This window comes from Sorghum bicolor, chromosome 8, assembly GCF_000003195.3.
Source record: "Sorghum bicolor cultivar BTx623 chromosome 8, Sorghum_bicolor_NCBIv3, whole genome shotgun sequence".
NCBI classification, from domain to species: domain Eukaryota; kingdom Viridiplantae; phylum Streptophyta; class Magnoliopsida; order Poales; family Poaceae; genus Sorghum; species Sorghum bicolor.
Genome location: NC_012877.2, coordinates 16,185,189 through 16,203,370, shown reverse-complemented (window position 1 = coordinate 16,203,370; position 18,182 = coordinate 16,185,189). Strand labels below are relative to the sequence as shown.

General features: G+C 47.1%; 1 protein-coding gene and 1 long non-coding RNA gene across 4 annotated transcripts in view; both read left to right on the top strand.

The window, feature by feature from the left end:
* LOC110429715 overlaps positions 1-11,219 on the top strand; it is a 58,858-nt gene extending 47,639 nt beyond the window's left edge. For 2 of the 3 annotated variants that reach the window (XM_021446116.1, XM_021446115.1), the window contains exon 5: positions 8,940-9,239. In XM_021446116.1, coding sequence (XP_021301791.1) covers positions 8,940-9,044 — 105 coding nt within the window. In that variant the 3' untranslated portion in view covers positions 9,045-9,239. Of the gene's footprint in view, positions 1-8,939; positions 9,410-10,008 lie in introns of those variants that run through there. The other variant, XR_002446820.1, reaches the window with a different exon arrangement.
* Positions 12,693-13,799, top strand: LOC110429884. Its single transcript, XR_002447065.1, has 4 exons — positions 12,693-13,036; positions 13,123-13,500; positions 13,574-13,662; positions 13,739-13,799. It is a non-coding gene; the product is annotated as an uncharacterized LOC110429884 (long non-coding RNA).

Here is an 18,182-nt window from a genome sequence, read left to right as displayed (position 1 = left end):
AGTTTCATCTCCCAGTTACCAAGATGTGAAACTTTAGGATGAAATAGACCTCTTCCTCAGTGTATAGTTTCATTGCACTGTTTCATAGATCTTTTTGGCTTCATGTGTCCCACCCGTCTCTACTTCCTTGCCCAATTCATGAACCTAGGCTGATGGCGCAGGCCATGGTCGTGCCCCGCAGATGGCGCGGATGGCCTTGGCGGAGCTCGTCGCTGCCCGGCGAGACGAGGCAGAGCACCTGCGCCCAGGCGGGAAGAGCTTGTCCAAGCGGCGTGGCGCGGCGGAGGCAGCCCGCTCGCGCGCAGCGCGGCTGAGGTGGCTCGCTCGGGCGCTCGACAGCGAGGCGGAGCCTGCTCGTGCGTGGCGCGGCCAAGGTGGCCCGCTCGCGCGCGGCACGGCGGAGGCGGCTCGCTCTTGTGCCCCGCTGCGAGGCGGAGCTTGCTCGCATGTGGCGCGGCGGAGGCGGCTCGCTCTCCCGCCCGATGGCTGTGAGCCTGCTCGCGCGTGGCGCGGCGGAGGTGGCACGACGGGCGAGGAGCCCTGCTCACGCGAGATGGCGAGGAGCCCTTCTCACACGCGGCGGAGGCGGCCTGCTCGCGCACCTCGAAGGCGGCCTACTCGCGGCGTGGCGAAGGCGAGCTTGTCGAGGAGCCCTTCTCACGGTGCGGCAGAGGCTGCCTGCTCGCGCACCTCGGAGGCGACCTGCTCGCAGCGCGGCGGAGGCGAGCTCGGCGAGGAGCCCTTCTCGTGGCTCACGTGCAACGCGATGGAGGCGGTGGAGCCTCGCCCGCACGGTGGAGGACCTCGGGCACGGCGGCCTCGCCTGGCCAACCCTACTGATGAAACACGTTCGCTTTCTCAGTGTGAGTTTCAATCTCGTTTCATGGTGTTGGAAATGCTGCCTACTCGTGTTGTAGGGATGAAACGAATCTCTTCTCTCTCCTCCCCGTTTCATGCAAAAAGGCCAGATCTGCTGATGTGGTGCATGACACCCCCATTGAGATTGGCGTAAGCATGCAAAGAGAAATTTCGCCTAAGCGTGCGAAGTGAAATTTCACCTCATCGCTCGCGGAAGTCACGCCTCCAATCGCTCTCTCCCCCTCGTGAGATCCCTCGCCCCCATGCGGCCGTGCCCCTCACCGTGCGCTACCGTGCGCCTCTCACCGCGGTCACCCACGCCGGCATCTCTTCTCCCTCGCCGTCACACTCACTCCGTCATTGCCCTCACGGAATGGATGAGCCCCTGCGACCATGATCCTAGAGCGCCACCATCAGGAGAAGCCAAGCCTGAATGCCGTCGCGTCCTCTCCCTCCCCATCGCACCCACGCCATTGTCGCCCTCTCCAAACGGATGAGCCCCATCACCACCCCAAGCACTAGCGGACATGCCTCCATCGACTGCATCTCAAGCTCCGCCCCATCCACAACCGATGCCACCCAGATTGAGCTGATGCTCTCGTGAAGCGGGAGCTAGAGGAGCCCGTGACGTGGATCTAAAGTTTGCGATGCCAGATCTGCTTGTGGTATCCCTGCTCTCTCTCTCTCCCCCTATTTTTGATTCCCTCAGATTTCCCCAATTAATTTGGTTCCTCAATTAGGGTTTGGATAGTGGTTGCTGATGATTGCATTGCCCCGCATGGCAGGTTTGTTCCTCGCACCAACGTTGAGGAAGAAACTGATCTGTCCATGAACTGATAGAGCTTTGCATGTTGGTGATCTTCTGGAATTGGAGAGATCTGTTTATGTTCATTGTGTGCAGGTATTTGGTGATCTTCTGGAAGGTTTTACCAGTTAACAATTCTTTTTTTCTTAGATAACAGTTTCTGTATCACCAATCCCTGTTCACAGTTAGATGCAACTACTGAAAAGCGTCACATAGATCCAGAGTCACAAGCTGCTAATGCATGGAACGGGTCCTTGAACCATTCACAAAATATCCATATTGTATGTATTTTTCTTGATGCACTTGTCTAGAATTTCATTCGAGAATGTTAGAATTAGTTACTGCTTAGTATTATCTCCTAGTTACTTGTGTAATCTAGCTTTGATTAGCCTAGCTGGCTGGGCCAGGTTCACACACGGCTGGCCCTTTGAGTCATGTTCAGACTCGGCTGGCCCCTTGGGCCATCCTCCTCTCTCCTATAAATGTAATCCCCAATGTAATCTTCTCATTAAGCAATCCAAGCCTGTTAGGCTGTTGTCTTACATGGTATCAGACTAAAATCGATCCAATCCGCTTCCGCTTCTTCTCCCTCTGCGCGCGCGGACCTCCAGTCGCCGCATCGCATCACGCGCGCAGGCCTCCAGCTGCCGCAGCGTCTCGCGCGAGGGCTTCTCCGCTGCAACGCGTCTTGCGCGCGCGTCTTCCCTCCGCCGCGAGACCGCTCGCACCACAGCTGCCGCCGCGCGACTTCCCGCGCACGCGCCTGCAGCCGCTGCCGCTATCTTTTCCGTGCGCGTGCTTCCCGTCCCCGCGTCTCTTCCCCACCGTGCCTGGGTGCCCTGCTGCTACTACGTGCGCGCAGACATGGCCGCCTCCACCTCCTCCGTCGCGGCTGCCGCAGCCAAGCTCTGCGATGAGGCCCTCCAAGCGGCCAAGCGCCTGGAGGATGAGGCCTCTTCTCTGCGCTCCATCAACTCCGAGCGCAGCCAGTAGCTTACGGAGGATGCTGCTCTCCTCAAGTCTGCCGCCGACACCCAGGAGCACGTCCGCGCCGCAACCGACGCCCTTGACCAGGAGCGCGCGGCGGCTGACACCCTAGAATAGCAGGCCACGGCCCTCCGCGCTCGCCTCCGCCCCGAGCCACCAGAGGACGACGCCGACGACGAGGACACCTACTCTGTCTCCTCTGAAGCCGACGCCGTCGCCCGCCTTCACAGCCAGGCGGATGCAGTCCAGAACATCAAGAATTTAATCCCAATCGTTCTTGATCTTCAAGCCTCCAACTACTCCAAGTGGCGTGGCTACATTCTCCTCATCCTCGGCCGCTTCGCGTTGAAGGATCACGTCCTAACCAACGCCTCCTAGCCCTACGATGTGGCATGGTCAAGGATGGACTGTGTTGTTCTGTCCTGGATCTTCAACACCATCTTTGCCGACCTCGTGGACGTCATCCATGAGCACGACGCTCCCACTGCCCGGGCGGCCTGGCTCGGGCTTGAGCAGCAGTTCCTCAACAACCGTGAGTCTTGCGCCATGCTCCTCGACTCCGAGTTTTGCACTCTTTGTCAAGGTGCCCTCTCCGTCGACGACTACTGCCGCAAGATGAAAAGCATGGCTGATGCCCTGGCCGACCTTGGCGAGCTAGTCTAGGACCGCACTTCCGTGCTCAACGTCCTGCGTGGCCTCAACAAGCGGTTCCAGTCATGTCCCAACTCATCACCCGCCAACGGCCGTTCCCGTCCTTCGCCGACGTCCGTGCTGATCTTCGGTTGGCTGAACTCAACATGGGGATGTTTCCACCCCTCCTTCAGCCCTCGTCGCAGTCGCTGCTCCCACCAGGGCGTCGTCACCTGCACCTGCCCCACCTGTCCTTAGGCTGTTGCTGGACAGGCCTTCAACAACAACCGTGGCAAACGCCGTGGCAAGCGCGGCTCTGGTGGATCTCATGGTGGCGCGCAAACTGCTGCCACTCCTCCTACACCACAGTGGTCGTCGCTCCTCAACCCATGGACTGGCTCCATCCACATGTGGCCAGGGGCCACCGCCGATGGGTTTTATGGCCCCCCGCCACGTGCCGTCTAGCCTCCACAGTAGGCTCTGATGGCCGGGGCGCCCCCTGCCTACTATGCTCCTCCACCAGGCTCCAGGACCTACTACCCACAGGCGCCTCCTGCTTGGGCGCCTTGGTCCCCTGAGGGTCTCGCTAGTGCCTTCAGCACCGTCTCCCTCACCCCGCCGCTAGGATCCTCTGACTGGGTGATCGACTCGGGTGCTTCCTCCCACATCACTGCCAACCCCGGTGTGGTCACCGCTCACCCTCCTCTTCTTTTCCCTCTTCCATTATCGTAGGCAACGGTGCCACTCTTCCTGTTGTTGGTACCGGCTATTCTGTCCTTCCTGGACCTTTTCGCCTCGATAATGTCCTTGTTGCTCCTGACACCATTCGAAATCTTCTTTCTGTTCGAAAATTTACGACTGGCAATCTTGTCACAATTGAGTTTGACCCTCTTGGTGTCCCTGTGAAGGATCTCCGTACCTGGAACACCCTCCTAAGATGTAACAACACAGGGCCCCTCTACACCCTACAACTACCTTCATCCACCACTGGATCAGCTGCTCTCGTCGCCACTCCTTCCCCGGCTACCTGGCACAGGCGTCTTGGTCACCCCGGCAAGGCAACCCTTCAGAACCTCGCTCAGACCTCCTCCATTGTCTGCAGCAAGCCTGAAGACGACTCCCTCTACCATGCTTGCTAGCTTGGGCGTCACACTCGCCTTCCTTTTGCTACCTCCATGTCTAGAGCATCCAAGAATTTTGATTTAATTCATTGTGACCTATGGACCTCTCCTATTGTCAGTGTCTCTGGTTTCAAATATTATCTTGTTATTCTTGATGATTGCTCACATTTTCTTTGGACTTTTCCCCTACGAGTTAAGTCTGATGCTTTTCCCACTATTTCACATTTCTTTGCTCATGTGTCTACCCAGTTCGCTTGTACTGTTAAATCAGTACAATGTGACAACGGTCGCTAATTTGACAACTCTGCCTCACAGGCTTTCTTCCTGGCTCATGGCACCACTCTTTGCATGTCGTGTCCCTATACTTCCCAACAAAACAGGAAAGTTGAGCGCATGATCCGCACCGTCAACAACGTCACCCGCACCCTCCTCTTCTAGGCATCCATGCCTACTGTTTACTAGGCTGATGCCGTCGCCACTGCCACCTATATTCTCAATCGCCTCCCCACCAAAACTCTAAACATGAGCACCCCTTCTTTGCCCTCCATAGCACCCTTCTCTCCTATCATGATCTTCGAGCGTTTGGATGCACTTGCTATCCTAACCTCTCCACCACAGCTCCACACAAGCTTTCCCCTCGCTCCACTCTTTGTGTCTTTCTTGGCTACCCACCAGATCACAAGGGCTACCGGTGCCTTGGTCTCACCAATAACCGGGTCATCATCTCCTGCCACGTTGTATTTGACGAAACAATGTTTCCTTTTTCCCTCAGCCAGCGTTCCCCATCTCCGCAGGACCTTGATTTTCTAACTGACGACGACGCTTTCCCAGCGTCTCCTTTTCCTACAGGTACATCTGGAGCTGTTGGCCCCCGACCACCACCTCCAACGCGTGCTCCCTCCCAGCCTGTACCTATGGTGCTGTTGCTGGCACACGCCGACTCACTGGTGACCGGGACCCCCCCCCCCAATTTCTCCTCACCACCGCGCACGCCGTCGTTGTGTCCTCTGTTTAGACGACCCAGTTTTCAGGGTCCTTTGATGAGGCACCCACCTCTCCAGCACAGCCGGCGGTGTCCAGTGGGACTCCTGTTCAGACCCCCCGCCCCGGTTGTGCCCCCGGTGGTCGCGCCCCAGAGGCCGCCCAGCACTCACGTCTACAGCAGGCGTGCCCCTGTCCCTGCCTCAGCCCCCGAGCACCCGACAGGGGCTCCTCCTCGACGCTTCAGCATGATCCCGTCTCCGCCACGCTACATCAAGAGCGACCCTCCGGTCCCTGCTGGTGCAGTACCCATCCCACCGGATGCCAACTCCCATAGTATGGCGACCCATGGAAAAACAGGGTACCGGCAGCCTCGCCCTGCCCTGCATGCCGAGGCCCTGTCTCCTCTCCCGTGGTCCTGCCGGGATGCTCTCGCTGATCCTCATTGGCGCTAGGCCATGGAAGATGAATATGCTGCTCTCCAGGGCAATCATACTTGGGATCTTGTTCCCCGCCCTGCCAAAGCCAATGTGGTCACTGGCAAATGGATATTCAAATACAAGTTCAATGCTGATGGTTCTTTGGAGCGCTACAAGGCTCGTTGGGTGCTTCGAGGGTTCACTCAATGACCCGGCATGGATTATGACGAAACTTTCAGCCCGGTCGTCAAACTGGCCACTGTTCGCACAGTCATAACCCTCGCACACTCCAAGGATTGGCCCATTCATCAACTTGACGTGAAGAACGCCTTCCTCCATGGCACACTTTCGGAGACCGTCTACTGCTCTCAGCCTACCAGATTTGCTGATTCTGCCCTCCCAGAGCATGTCTGCCGACTCAACAAATCCCTCTACGGCTTAAAGCAAGCTCCGCGGGCCTAGTACAGGCGGTTTGCCTCATTTTTTATCTCTCTGGGTTTCACTGAAACCAAGTCAGACACTTCTCTGTTCATCTACAGCCGCGGCACAGAGACTGCCTACTTACTCTTATATGTGGATGATATCGTCCTCATAGCTTCCTAACAGCAGCTCCTTCACCGTGTCATTGCTGCATTGAAAAAGGAGTTCGCCATGAAGGATCTTGGACCTCTACATCACTTTCTTGGCATTTCAGTTCAGCGTCACAAGGATTCAGTCCTCCTCTCGCAGCGCCAATACACACTGGACATCCTTGCCCGCCATGGCATGAGTGATTGCAAACCTTGCTCCACCCCGGTTGACACCTGTGCAAAGGTTTCTGCTGATGCTGGACCACCTGTTGCTGATCCCACCAGCTACCGCAGCCTTGTGGGTGCCCTCCACTATCTCACTTTCACCAGGCTGGACATTGCTTACGCCGTTTAGCAAGTTTGTCTTCATATGCATGCTCCGTGTGAAGCTCACCTTGTTGCTGCCAAAAGGATCCTCCGCTATCTCCAGGGTACCCTCATTCATGGTCTGGTCATCCCCCGCACAGCTCCAACTCAACTTCGTGTATACACTGATGTTGATTGGGCAGGCTGCCCGGATACCCGCCGGTCCACCTCTGGCTACGCCGTCTTCCTCGGGGACAGCCTGATCTCCTGTTCCTCTAAGCGACAGCCCACTGTCTCCCGGTCCAGCGCCAAGGCAGAATATAGGGCTGTTGCCAACGGCGTTGCTGAAGTCACTTGGCTGCGACAGTTGCTCAAGGAGATTCACCATCCCCTGGACTCCGCTTGTCTTGTCTACTGCGACAATGTTAGCGTCATCTACCTCTCCTCCAACCCCGTACAACATCAGCGCACTAAGCACGTGGAAATTGACCTTCATTTCGTCCGCGAACAGGTTGCCATGGGTGCTGTCCATGTTCTTCACGTACCCACTACGTCGCAGTTCGCCGATGTCTTCACCAAGGGCCTTCCCTCCTCCGTCTTCATGGATTTTCGCTCCAGTCTGAACGTCCATTCCACCGACGCTCTGACTGCGGGGGTGTTAGAATTAGTTACTGCTTAGTATTATCTCCTAGTTACTTGTGTAATCTAGCTTTGATTAGCCTAGCTGGCTGGGCCAGGTTCACACACGGCTGGCCCTTTGAGTCATGTTCAGACTCGGCTGGCCCCTTGGGCCGTCCTCCTCTCTCCTATAAATGTAATCTTCTCATTAAGCAATCCAAGCCTGTTAGGCTGTTGTCTTACAGAGAAGCTTTTTCCTGACTCTTATCCTGGCTCCAAAGTCCATCCTGAAGCTGAAGCCATCTAAATGGGGTTCAACGCTACTTTACTCACTGGTCAGCAAATCTGAAACCTGTTAGTTTTTTACTCCTGTTTTTATACCCTTCTAAATGCTCATTGTGTACGAGACAGTAGGAACTCCTGGAAATGCTTGAAAAATAAAATTGTTGTATATCACTGTTAATATTGGTGCAATAAAATAGATATTGAACAAAGAAGCATGCAGAAATATGCAGAATCTAACTCAACCATAACTAATGCATGCCTTGGGGAGTCCACTGTCTAGAAAGTACAGATGATGGCTTCTTGGTGAATTGTACACACTCTTGGTGTGGCGGCCTGACTATCCAGGATGAATGGATAGTGTCGATTTACGATTTGTAGTACAATAATCAGTATCATACTCTTCGGTGTATTTTGTGTGTTTTTAGCTTTCTACCTTTGTGAAGTTGGAAATATTTATATCATTTATCCATGTGCTGATCTAAAAGTCAAAATGAAAGTTACATTATCTTAGCTCGTGCCACTAATTTAGCTTTTAGATAATGAATTTCTGATTATTTTACTCGGCCTTCTGTTTTTAATTGAATTGCTTTTGCCGTAACTATTGGTAAGGACCTGTAAATATAAGTGTATTTTATCTATTGAGAACATGAGCTTGCATGAAGAAATAACAAATCAGTACAGGATGATGGTGAGAAATAACAAAATATAGTTCCGTTCTTTCTGCAGTGATTGCAAATAGCTTATAAAATCAGAGATATGGCTCTGAATAGGAAAGTTATTTTTATATTGTTCATGTTATCAATCTATAACTTCTGTTGCATTAATACCAGCCTTTTAATGTATAGTTTTCTCCTTTCTGCACTGCTATTGAGACTAATATGTATTTATGGAACAATCCAGTGCAGGCAAGTCAAAGAAAAATCCCTATTTTGATTGATGCCGAAAGAAAGGGAGCGGCTGGTGCAAAGTTTCCTCAAGTAAGGCCTTGTTTAGTTCACCCCAAAAACCAAAATATTTTCAAGATTCCCCGTCACATCGAACTTGCAGCACATGCATGAAGCATTAAATATAGACAAAAATAAAAACTAATTGTACAGTTTATTTGTAAATCGTGAGATGAATCTTTTGAGCCTAGTTAGTCTATGATTGGATAATAATTATCAAATACAAACGAAAGTGCTACAATACCCAAAACCCAAAAAATTTTGGAACTGAACAAGGCCTAAGTTGTTGGATCGCAAAAGAGTGAGTACATAACTGCATAATCCTGCACAAGACACCCCAGTTTACCAGCTCTCCTTGTAGCAATGTATCTTGTTGATTAGTCATTATATTCTTTGCACATGATCTATATTTGTAGGCTTGGACAGGAGCGTCATCAATACCTGTTGCTTTAGTATCCATGCTCCAAGGTTACCAAACATCAAATTTGTTATTGTATCCCTGGGGGAGAAAGGTTGCTTAATGTTTGAGAGAAGCATGACAAGTTTGTTTACCATAGCTCTCTATTGTAATGTTACATAAGTACTTGAGATAAGACATGGGTACTGAATGTATGTTTTGTTAGACCAGTTGGATGTCTGTTAAAGATCAGAAAATTTCGAGATTGTCTTTCCTTCATATTGAGTGTTTGTGATTAATTGTCAAGTTAATTTGCTTATAAAATTCTTGATACAGTGAGAGTGTTTGTGTTTGTTAAGATATTTTCAAATTTGAACCCATTGCTTTGCAAACCTACCTGTTGTCAATCTTGCAGCAGTTCTGAACCTGCATGCTACCACTAATGGGAGTAGGAGGCTAATGGCAGTTCTGACATTAGAGCATCGGCTGGTGAGTAAAACGCCACCCAAATTCTCAGGTTCGAGTTCATGTCATTTTGCCCATATTTTAATGAATAGAGATGTAGTATGGTGTGTGTTTCCATCATTCTGCATGGATTTTGGGATGAGGTTTAAATATATAATATTGGGACACTATACCGTCACTCTGTAGTGTTTCCTCCACTATAATCCATGTGGCATAGTGCCTACCTTCTCTTTGATTCAGAAAGATATTTATTGTTCCTTGGGAATATTGGTTAGCTGTCAAGATTATTGGCATTTTTGGATCTCGAAATATAGATAGATATGTTTGATCTCTTCTTTGCACATATCTTCTCCATATTATTTTGGGTTTAGGGTTTAGGCATATAATCCTATATTAGCATATATGTGCCTTGTTTTTTTAAATCCCGTGTATTGTTTGAAAAATCCTGTGGCAACGCATGGGCTCTCAACGTTGCCTAGCTGATCTGTTTTCTCAAGTACTATTATAACTATTGGTTCTAATTGTTATTCCTACTTTCTACTTCTTGGATATTATGCAACGTGTAGTGAATAGACATGCCACTTTGAGCCAAACATTTATACCATATCTATTTTGCATTGCAGCTGAGGTCTCTTCTTTACCTACTTATAATAGGTAGTTAACCTAAAGTCTTCTTATATGTTTTTGAAGTCTTCGTATATGTACAACAAAAACATGTATTGAACCAATCATTACCTTTGGTTGACCCACGACAATACGTGCGTCCAACTTTGCTTTTTATTAAATATCACTTTAACATTGGTATTTAATTTTACAGTATTGTTATCTTATCGTGTGATCTATGTATTTATATTATAAAATATTAGCTATCTCGTAGCAACGTATGGACATGCTATCTAGTTTTTAGAAAAATAAGAACCCCCTACAGTTTCTAAGAAAAATCATAGGGCGCTTTTTTTTCATATCGAAGTGTTCTCTAGGAATATTTTCTTACGAAATACCGTAAGGGCTTAGATTCCCTACGGTTTTGGGTCTTTTCCCTAGGAATTCAAACTATAGGGAAACTCGTAATTTTCAGTAGTGATAACAATAAGTTGACTAAAATAAAACAGTGAGATTTACTGCATGGGAACGTAGGAATGTGAGAGATGAAATAAATGATTCAAAAAAAAGCCTGCAGATTTAGATGATAAAAATAAGATTGTGGCATTCTTTCTTACTTTTTGTCTGTGATGAAAAGGGTACTTTAGGTGCAGGATATAATCACTGGATCATTGAGAATTTGTGACAAACATTTGTTTCCTGCCACACTGCTGCTTAGCACAGTAGTGGGAATGTCCAGTCTAGCACTGCAGCCAACAGGACGAGTGGATTGGTCACTGATGGGTGGATGCCTGTTGAATGGCTATAGCCATTCACCAAGCAAACTGAATCGCCGAGCGTCAGATACACATTTCTTCATCATCTGCCTGGGCCCTGGACGCGTGGGCCTCCAATCACACGGGCGCAGCCCAATAGACCCAACTGTGGTGCCTAGGATGGAAATGGATCAGATTCTCGTATTGAATTGGATTTGGATGCCACCTTTTACCATATTTTAAATTAGGCAGAGCTCCTGCCATTACTTTCAAAAATATTTTAAATCAGATTTGAATATAGATACGGATCTGGCTAAATACGCATGCCTCCGATTTAGATTTCTATTAGGGTATCAAATTTAATTATCAAATAAATAAAGAAAAGGATCCAAATGAAATCAACATCTAGACTTAGGGTTTTATCTGACAGAATTCCACGAGTTTTGGTGTTTGTCTATTTCTGCAGGGGGTTATCAGAAAATATGGAAGAAAGGCCCACACGTCGGGATTACATAGAGATATCAACGTGCCGTGCAATTATCTTACATCTAGAAGACTCCAGAAGCCACGAGACCGAGGCGGAGGCGAAACGGGGCCAGAGGCAGGGCGCCCGCCCTCCTGCCCTGGGCGCCCGCCCCCTCCCTGAGTTCAATCAGGACTCTGCTTCGTGGGAGATTTCCACCGACCTAAAGGATGAATCTAAACCATACAATCTATGTCGGTTTGATCCAATGGCCCATATTCACTTGAAGGGACTATAAAACCAGACCCCCTGGCCCCTGGAGGAGAGAGCCTCTCAACCCTAATTCATTGTTCTTCAAGGGAGAAGAAGCCTCTGATCAAGATTAGAGCCACCACATCAATTAGATATCTAGATTAGCATAGCTACATAGGATTAGAACTAGGAGTCAATCTTCGATTGGTTTCCGGATCTGTCAAGAGGATTCATGGTAATTCTCTAATTGTGCTTCTAATTGCTTTCTAATTATCTTTGTTCTTCAATATTATGAATATGACTTTGTTCTACTTCAATATATTGCTTATGACTTTGCTCTACTTGCTTATATTCAATATTATATTGTTCTTAGTTTATCATAGTTATGTACTTGGCTTAGTTAGATTGGATCTATATACATGCTTAGGATTGTATAGCGTTTATCCATCGGATCCATGGGTAAATGATAGATATTGTGTAGGCGTGGTGCTTATACCGTATTTATGTGCGATTGTACCCAATATGCCAGATCGTGGGGTGGTTCGTGATAGTGACAGCTTCATTGATTCTTATACAGTCCCCCTCTCGTGTATTGGGCTGGCAGAGCAACATTATTAGAGGAGAGTGATTGCTATGTTTCTCTATTCCTTGCTAATATCACTATGCATGGGCGTAGTCTTGTCTCACAATGATTGCTAAGTATGCTTGCACTAATTATGATAATGCTAGACTATATAGTTGAGAATAACTTAGGAAATATTCTTGTAGTTCGTTCTAATACCATGCTAATGACTTTCTAGAGTATCTAATTGAGGTGCTTATCATATTTATATGTGGCTAGATCAGACTAGTTATCCTTGTCACTATTATTATTTCATATATCTTTTATGTGACACTTATCCCTGTATGAAGAGTTAGATATAATGTTCTCAATTATACATGCAATGATAGATACTCAATCTCAAATTCTATTCTGTAATCAATATTGATGATTGCTAATCCCTTCCCAGTGGTAAAAATATAAATAACGATACCTGGAATACTTCCCGGTTAAAATGCTGCATCGGTATTAATCTGTGCGCTTGCAGATCCCATTCATTATTTATTTAGAAGAGCAATTGCATATTTCAATACCGCGTCTCTTATATCATGCTGGGGATGACAACTTGGCTTAAGTGGTGTGAGGGATAGGTTTGGCATTTTTGGCACCGTTACTAGATTTAGAGAACTTAGTCTACTTTTGGTAATGATGTTAAGAATACCCAACATCGACCCCCAGTACAAAATCCCTGATAATACTGTAAGTACTCTAAACCGATGCTTCAATCCTTTCATTTTCACTTTTCATCTGTATCTTACTTCTCTTGTTACATGCAGGTTGATGACACACCCCCATTGGTCAGCAGGAGTGGTAAGCCGATTGAGCTTCTCCCATCGGGCCCAATCTCTTTGAATGGCAACAACGCTCCAACCTTGGCTACTATAATGCATCGGGGTGTGCGTCTCAAGAAAGTTACCACCAAGAGGGTGAAGATATCCCCATCGGTAGCTGCTTCTACCCTAGCACAAGCCTTCAAGGTAAATTTTCAAATTCTTTTACTCATACTGATTCCATTCTTATACTTATTACACTTGTACTCACAAACTTCTCACTGTTGTATCAGCACACCGGTACATCGGCAAAGACCAAAAGTATGACTGCCGATGCCCCCAGCCCAGTCAACCGAAGAGAAAAGGTTCCAAGAGTACCATATTACAAGCAAAACGCCAGAGAACAGTAACGCCTTCTCCTCCCCTAGTATCTCCGATTCTAGTAGAATCATCCCCTTCTCCTCCAGAAGCCCAGATACAACCAGCACCGTCTCCTCTTCAACCACAAGAAGAAATCCAAATAGAAGAACTTCAGCCAAAAGAACCTCAACCAGAAGTACCTCAGCCAGAAGAAACATCGACTGATGTACGCGAGCAGACTGCCGATCCAGCAAGCTTAATCATAGCATCGGTAGTTTCCTCGATTTAGACTAGTACTGCACCTCCCCAAGGTAACATACTCTTTATTTATTGCCGATGAACCTACCTTTTTCCAATTTGTAATTACCTCTGTTAATCTTTCAGCTGACATAGTCTCATTGGCAATCCCAGCCGACCAACCTGTGGTTCCATCGGCTTCAACTAGTCAGAGGCGAGAAATAGCTCTGAAGCAAGTAAGTTATCCGATCCTTATTTTTATTGTTATCAGTACTTGATCATAAAAATAACTTATTCTGTCTTCTTTTCTAGGAACAGGATTCTCCCGACAGCTTGTTCTCCTTCGCCATCGAGATCTCTGAAGATGAAGGCGTGGAAGCAAGTTCTTCTCGAGCAGTTGGAATCTCATCGGCAGAAATCAAAGCAAAGTTAGAAGAATTGTCGGCCCTCCTCCATCAAGACACGGCCCAATTGGTCGATGACTCCGATCCGACCAAGGCCTTGTTCAAGACTCTCATAGGCCAAATTCCCGCCGATGCCGAGGAGATCCTCTTCAAGGCTGCTCACTTAGAAAGTCGACAACTTCAATATCAAAAGGCCGCTCAGCGCCATGCCGATAGGGCTAATCACGCCTAGCTCTCAGAAGAGATGATAAAAGTGAAGCTCCTTGCCGATGAAAAGCACAAGAGCATCGGCACCTTGAAATCCTCAGGAGATGTGCTGAAGCACAAGATCTCTGATCTATCGGCAAAGAGGGAAGCCCTGTTGGCAGAACTCAAACAGGTAGAAGAAGCGTTGTCCCAAGCTCAACAAGAAGAAAGCCAGTTGCCTGAGGCGATCAAGATTCTTGAACAAGAGCGAAATGTCCAAGCCCGCAAAGCACTGCAGATGAAGAAGAAGCTGAAGCCAGTGGAGGGCTCTGCTGATGATGACACGAAGGAGATAGAAGAAGCCAACCAGATCCGCCTGCGCGCCATATCGACGATCCAGGCTTTGTTAAACATGTGAATTCTTCATCGGTGGCGTACTTTGCTCTTTTCCTTTAAACACTCCTGATATTTTGGTCTAGCCGATAGGACTGTTATCGGCGCCTTTTCAAACATTGAGTTTGGCCCTAGATACACTTTTAATTCAGCCGACATGAATGTTATCGGCACTTAAATTCTCATGCATCAAGCCATATGCTGGGGTAATATCTCTTTAAATATTTGCTGTTCAATGCTCTGGGAAATTCAACCCCTTCGAGAGTTTCTAAGATATAGGCGTTGACAGAAGCAGATCGATTTATCCGATAGGGACCCTCCCAATTGGGAGACTACTTCCCAAATTTTGAACTTTTAGTCCCGATAGGTAAGATTAGTTTCCATACTAAGTCTCCATCAGCAAACTCCTTAGCCTTTACCTTCTTATCATACCATCTGACAACTCTCTTCTTATTTTCTTCTATACTTATCAAAGCCCTTAGCCGATGCCCTGCTAGATCATCCAACTCGTCTGTCATCAAAGTAGTATAATCATCGGCAGCCAATTGATCTTGAAAAGATAGTCACCTAGACCCAGTTTTAACTTCCCAAAGTAGCACTGCATCATGTCCATACACCAACTGATAAGGTGAAACTTTGGTCGACCCATGACAAGCCATCCGATATGACCACAAAGCTTCATTCAACAACGTAGGCCACCTCATAGGATTTTCTTCAATCTTCCATTTAATGAGTTTGATAATTCCTTTGTTAGATGCTTCGGCCTGCCCATTAGCTTGAGCATAATAAGGAGAAGAATCTAATACTTTAATTCCCATACCGATTGCAAACTCATCAAACTCCCCTGATGTAAACATAGTATCCTGATCGGTAGTAATTGTTTGAGGAATTCCAAATCGGTAAATAATATGCTCTTTCACAAAATCAATCATGTTGGCCGATGTGACTTTCTTCAAAGGAATAGCTTCAACCCACTTGGTGAAATAATCGGTGGCGACCAAGATGAATTTATGTCCTTTGCTTGATGGCGGGTAAATTTGGCCGATCAGATCAATAGCCCATCCCCGGAACGGCCAGGGTTTAATAATGGGATTTATGGCCGATGCGGGTGCCCTTTGAATATTGCCAAATTTCTGACATCCTTGACATCCCTTGAAATATTTAAAACAATCTTCAAGTATAGTTGGTCAATAATACCCATTTCTCCTGATGATCCACTTCATCTTAAATGCGGACTGATGTGCTCCACATACTCCTTCATGGATTTCCCCCATTAGACTTTTAGCTTCATCATCACCTAAGCATTTGAGAAGAACTCCATCGATCGTCTGGTAATATAACTCATCCTCGAGGAGCACATACTTGGTAGCTTGAAACCGAACACGCCTCTCAACTTTCTTGGATGGATCCTTTAAATAATCAACGATTTCTTTCCTCCAATCATCGGCACCGATTGCCGATAACATGTTAACCATAGGTTGATACCCTGAAGCATGCTGAGCCAACCGATTAGCCTCCTCATTATGGAATCGAGGAACATACTCTAACCAGAAATCTTTGAATTCCTTTAATAGCCGCATACTTTTCTCATAATAAGCTATCAAGACTTCGCTTCGACATTCATAACTTCCAGCTAAATGATTTATAACTAGCATAGAATCCCCGAAGACTTCAACAGCATCAGCATGGACCTCTCTTAACAATTCCAACCCCTTTATCAAAGCTTGATACTCAGTTTGATTATTCGTTGACGTGGCTACAATCGGCAAGGAAAACTCATACTTCCTTCCCCGAGGGGAAATTAACACTATGCCGATTCCTGCCCCCGGTCACACGTGGATCCATCAAAGAAGAGCGTCCAAGGTACAATTTCTAAAGTCTCTACTGCGCCGCAATGTTGAGTCACAAAATCGGCCATAACCTGCCCTTTAACCGCCTTAGCCGATTTGTACCGCAGATCGAATTCTGACAGTGCCAAGATCCACTTACCGATCCGACCACTCATAATCGGCATAGATAGCATATATCGGACCACGTCATCTTTGCATATAACAGTGCATTCAGCCGATAACAAGTAATGCCTCAACTTAATACACGAGAAATATAGGCATAAACATAACTTTTGAATAGCCGAATACCTAGTCTCAGCATCAACCAATCTTCTGCTTAAATAGTAAATTACACGTTGCTTCCCTTCAAACTCTTGAATCAAAGCCGAACCGATGACCCTCCCATCGGTAGATAAATATAATCTGAAGGGCTTTCCTTGTTGAGGTGGAATCAGAATCGGAGGATTTATCAAATAATTCTTGATTTCATCCAAAGCCAACTGTTGCTCTTTTCCCCATATGAACTCTTGATCGGCTTTCAACTTGAGCAGAGGACTGAAAGCACGAATTTTACCAGACAAATTATATATGAACCTTCTGATAAAATTTACCTTGCCGATCAAGGACTGGAGCTCAGTTTTGTTGGTAGGAGCAACTATTTTATTGATAGCATCAATGGATCTTCTACTAATTTCAATCTCCCTTTGATGCACCATGAACCCAAGGAATTGTCATGCCGATACACCAAATGCACACTTATTGGGATTCATCTTTAAACCATGCTTCCTTGTGCATTCCAACACCTTTCACAAATCAGCAAGATGCTTCGTGATATCTCCAGACTTAACCACCACATCATCAATATAAATTTCCACCAGCTTGCCGATGAACTCATGAAAAATAAAATTCATAGCCCTCTGATAAGTAGCACCAACATTTTTCAAACCAAAGGTTATGACTACCCATTCAAACAACCCAACATGACCAGGACATCTAAATGCAGTCTTTGGAATATCTTCTTCAGCCATGAATATCTGATTGTACCCTGCATTGCCATCCATAAAGCTGATGATCCGATGCCCAGCCGCAGCATCAACTAGTAGATCGGCAACTGGCATTGGGTAGCCATCCATCGGTGTAGCTTTATTAAGATTCCTGAAATCAATACAAACCCGAAGCTTCCCATTTTTCTTGTAGACTGGAACAACATTGGAAATCCACTCGGCATACCGACATTGCCGAATAAATTTAGCTTCAATGAGTTTGGTTATTTTGGCCTTAATATCAAGAAGAATATTAGGATTAGATCGGTGAGCTGGCTGTTGATGTGGCCGAAATACAGACTTGATGGGTAACCGATGTTCAACAATCGATCGGTCTAGACCAGGCATCTCAGTATAATCCCAAGCAAAGCAATCTTTATATTCCTTTAACAAGTCGGTTAACTGCTGCTTACACTCAGAATTTAACTTAGCACTAATAAAAGTAGGCCTAGACTTATCACCACTACCTATATCTTCCTCTACTAAATCATCGGCCGATGTGAACACTTGGCCTAACTTTCCATCATCGGCGAACCTATCCATTAAAACTCCTCATCAGAACCGACTGCTTAGATCGGTGGAATTTCATAATCGGCAACTTTGAGGAAATCCTTCTCCCAAATTTCTTCCGAGATACACCTAGTCCTTTCATAGGTGTCTGCTTCTGCCGATGCAATGACATAAGAAGAATCCCCCGGGACAATCTCGATTTTGTCACCTACCCACTGAACCAAGCACTGGTGCATTGTAGATGGGATGCAACAATTGGCGTGAATCCAATCTCTCCCCAACAACAAGTTATAAGCACCTTTTCCGCTGATCACAAAGAAGGTCGTCGGCAAGGTTTTGCTACCGATGGTCAACTCGACGCACATTGCCCCCTTAACTGGAGACACATTCC